Source organism: Suricata suricatta, chromosome 6 (genome assembly GCF_006229205.1).
Source record: "Suricata suricatta isolate VVHF042 chromosome 6, meerkat_22Aug2017_6uvM2_HiC, whole genome shotgun sequence".
Lineage (NCBI taxonomy): Eukaryota > Metazoa > Chordata > Mammalia > Carnivora > Herpestidae > Suricata > Suricata suricatta.
The window spans coordinates 14,677,106-14,680,849 of record NC_043705.1 but is presented as its reverse complement, the minus strand read 5'-3'; the positions used below and the strand labels follow the sequence as shown (position 1 = coordinate 14,680,849).

Below are 3,744 nucleotides of genomic sequence, written 5' to 3'. Positions count from 1 at the left end.
GTTGGGGAGAGAGAGGGATGCAAAACTTGAGAGACTATTGAATGCTGAAAATGAACTGAGAGTTGAAGGGGAAGGGGGAGGGGGGAAAAGAGGTGGTGGTGATGGTGGAGGGCACTTAAGGGGAAGAGCACTGGCTGTTGCATGGAAAACAATTTGACAATAAAATATTATGGAAAAAAATACCAACAGCATCTTTCACAGACAAGTATAAAATTTTTATGGTATCACAAAAGACTTCAAATAGCCAAATCAATCTTAAAAGGAAAAGCAAAGGTGGAGGTATCATGATTCCAGACTTCAAAGTATATTATAAAGCTGTAGTAATGAAAACAGTATGGAACTGTAACAAAATAGTATGTAGATCAAGAGAGTAGAATAGAAAACCCAGAAATGAACGCACAATTCTATGATCAATTAACCTTTGGCAAAGCAGGAAGACTATCCAATGGGATAAAAAGCAATGTTTTCCACAAATAGTTTTGGACAGCCACATGTAATAATAAAAGTGGACCACTTTCTTATCCATACACAAAAATAAGTTCAAAGTATATTAAAGACCTAAATGTGAGACAGTAAACCATCAAAATCCTAGAGAAGAACACAGGAAGTAACTTCTTTGACATTGACCACAGCAACTTCTTTCTAAATATGTCTCCTGAGTCAAGGGTGAAAAAAGCAAAAATAAACTAATGGGATTTCATCCCAAAAGCAAAGGAAACAATCAACAAAACTAAAAGGCAACCTATAGAATGGGAGAAGATATTTGCAAGTGACATATCTGAGCAAGGGTTAGTATCAAAAATAAATTTAAGAACTGGTAGAAACCAACAACCAAAAAACATAATCCAATAAAAATGGGCAGAAAAAATAAAAAGACATTTCTCCAAAGAAGACATCCAGATGGCCAACAGATACCTGAAAAGATGCTCAACATCACTCATCATCAGAGAAATGCAAATTTAAACGGCAATAAGATATCATGTCACACCTATCAGAATAGCTAAAGGCAACAACACAAGAACCAACAAATGTTGGTGAGAATGTGGAAAAAGGGGAACCCTCCTCCGCTGTTGGTGAGAATGCAACTTGGTGCAGCTACTCTGGAAAACATTAAGGAGGTTCCTCAAAAAGTTAAAAATAGAAGTACATTATGATCCAACAATTATACTACTAGGTATTTAACCAAGAAATACAAGAGTGCTAATTCAAAGAGATACATCTACCCCTATGTTTACAGTAGCATTATTTAGAATAGCCAAGATATAGAAGCAGCCTATGTCCATCGATTGAGGAATGCGTAAAGAAGATTATATGTGTGTGTATGCAATAGAATATTATCCATAAAAACAAATGAAATCTTGACATTTGCAATGGCATGGATGTAGCTAGACAGCAGACTAAGTGAAATAATTGGAGAAAGACAATACTGTATGTTTCACTCATGTGTGGAATTCCAGAAACAAAACAAATGAGAAAAGGGGGAAAATGAGAGAGACAGACAGACAGACAGACAGATAGAGAGAGAGAAATTAAAAAAAAAAAAACAGACTCTTAATGATAGAGAACAAACTGATGGTTACCAGAGAAGAAGTCGGGCAGACAGGTTAAATGAGTGATGGGTATTAAAAGCACTTGTCATGATGAACACAGAATGATGTATGGAAATGTTAAAGTACTGTATGGTATGCATGAAACTAATATAACACTATTTCAACCAAGCAGAATTAAAATTAAAACTTAAAAAATATTTTAAATTCATATATACAGTATTTGCTTTTCTCAAATGTAGGATTACTCTGATTATAATCACACTTTGAGAATGAGTGATTCTATCAAAATTTTATTTTGTTATTTTGTTATTTGTTTTCTTGAGTGGAAAAATAGGGAAAGCCAAGGTAATAGAAAAGTTTCTGCTAGGTCCCACCTAACTCTTTCCATGTTTCTTCCTGTTAAAGAACTTATCACACCCTTACCCCATAGCTGAGTCAATGTTATACGGATACAGGAGAGCTCAAGAACAACATTCCTTCGACTATGAGATGCCCTTCTTCTCAGTTCTTTTCACTTCTCAGTATTTCCTACTGAGTCAGGGTTGAAATATAAGACACAGTAAAAGTCACAGGAGCAGAAAATTCTATTGGGGACACAGAAATCTAAAGAGGTTTTCTAAGGCTATTTTTGAGTTCAGGACAGAGATAGGAATCTGAGAGTCATCTTAGTAGACCTCATGGAGAGGTTTGGCATATATCAGAGACCGTCATTTGCTGTCAGACATTCTACTCTGCATGCCTTTCTCTTCTCTTCTTTGTCCTGCCCATCTCTTACTTCTGTCTTCTGGCACAACTGTGGAGCCCATTCATGGTGCACCTCCAGCTTCTATCCAACTTTCACTTTATCTTTTTCCCCGTTAAAGCTCAAACATTCTGTGGGGAGCAGAGTAGCCAAATGGCTTTAGTTGAGGAGAAAGTGTCCCTTCCACACCTATCCCCACCAGATGGCTCTCTTCATTGACAAGCCCTACCTGGACCTATGGGCATTTGTGTTTGCAACCCCTGCATTAAACTTAAGTGTCTTCAGGAAAGACATGCAAAAAAAGCCTTCTCAGTATCCACATTGTATTTTGGCTGCATGTACATAAACATATTTAGCAAATTTGATTTTAACTTACCATCACTCCCTCATCTCCATGTTTCACAGGTTAGGTTTCCTGGAATCAGACAGAGATAGATTTTGCATGCAGAAGGTTTATTGGAGAGTGCTGTAAGGATTGATCTAATACTGGGGGAAAGGAGTTAAGGAAGCAAAATTGGATACAGGGAGTAGCCCATGTTGCTTCAGATCTTATAGGGAGCTCTGGAGCTGAGGTGGCCCTTCAGAGTCAAACCAAGGCAAGAGGGACCAAGCCTTTGGGATTCAGGCAGCCACCCAAAGAAAAGCACAACATTGAGCAACATTTTCCTCAGCTGTTGGCAATTCCTGGTGAGGAAAACAGCTGAAACTTGTTACCTGATGACTCTGAGATATAGGCTTTGTGTCTTCTATACTTTTAACTGCATTGGCCCAGCCTTCCTTCCACACTAACCATACTCAGCATGGATATGATGAACTGAATTGATATATTCATATGATTAACTCTGGTAAGAGAATGACTTTTATTTTCAGTACGGCACATTTGTTTCTCTTCCAATCAAACTACATAGGCTAACCCAAATTCCCAGGCACCAGAACCCACATCTGCAGGTGCTAGTGTCAACCTAGCCCTGCCCCTCACTACAGGGACATCTCCCCAGGAGTTTCCTGAAAGCCCCAGCCACTTCCTTGTTCCTCAGGCTGTAGATGAGTGGATTGAGCATAGGGGTGATCATGGTATAGAAGGCTGAGACCACTTTGTCCTGCTTGGAAGAGTGGTAGGCCTGGGGCCGCATGTAGGTGATCATGGCTGCCCCATAGAAGAGGGAGACCACTGCCATGTGAGAGGAGCAGGTAGCAAAGGCCTTCTGCCGACCTTCAGCAGAACGCATATGGAGCACAGCCACCAGGATCCGCAGGTAGGAAGCAGAGATGACAGAGAAGGGCAGGAGCAGCATTATGATGCAGCAGACATAGATCATGGTCTCATAAAGGGAGGTGTCAGCACAGGCCAGCTTTAGTATGGCAGGGACCTCGCAGAAGAAATGGTCAATCTCCTGGGAGCCACAGTAGGGAAAGCTCAGGGTGAAGATGGCCTGGATCAGTCCATCTGCC

The 3,744-nt window shown here is 40.1% G+C and overlaps 1 protein-coding gene across 1 annotated transcript in view; it reads right to left on the bottom strand.

Moving 5' to 3' along the window:
* Window positions 1-3,254: 3,254 nt before the first annotated feature.
* LOC115293357 (olfactory receptor 2T33-like) overlaps window positions 3,255-3,744 on the bottom strand; it is a 42,637-nt gene continuing 42,147 nt past the window's right edge. Inside the window, 1 exon segment of the mRNA XM_029941152.1 lies at window positions 3,255-3,739. Coding sequence (XP_029797012.1) covers window positions 3,255-3,739 — 485 coding nt within the window.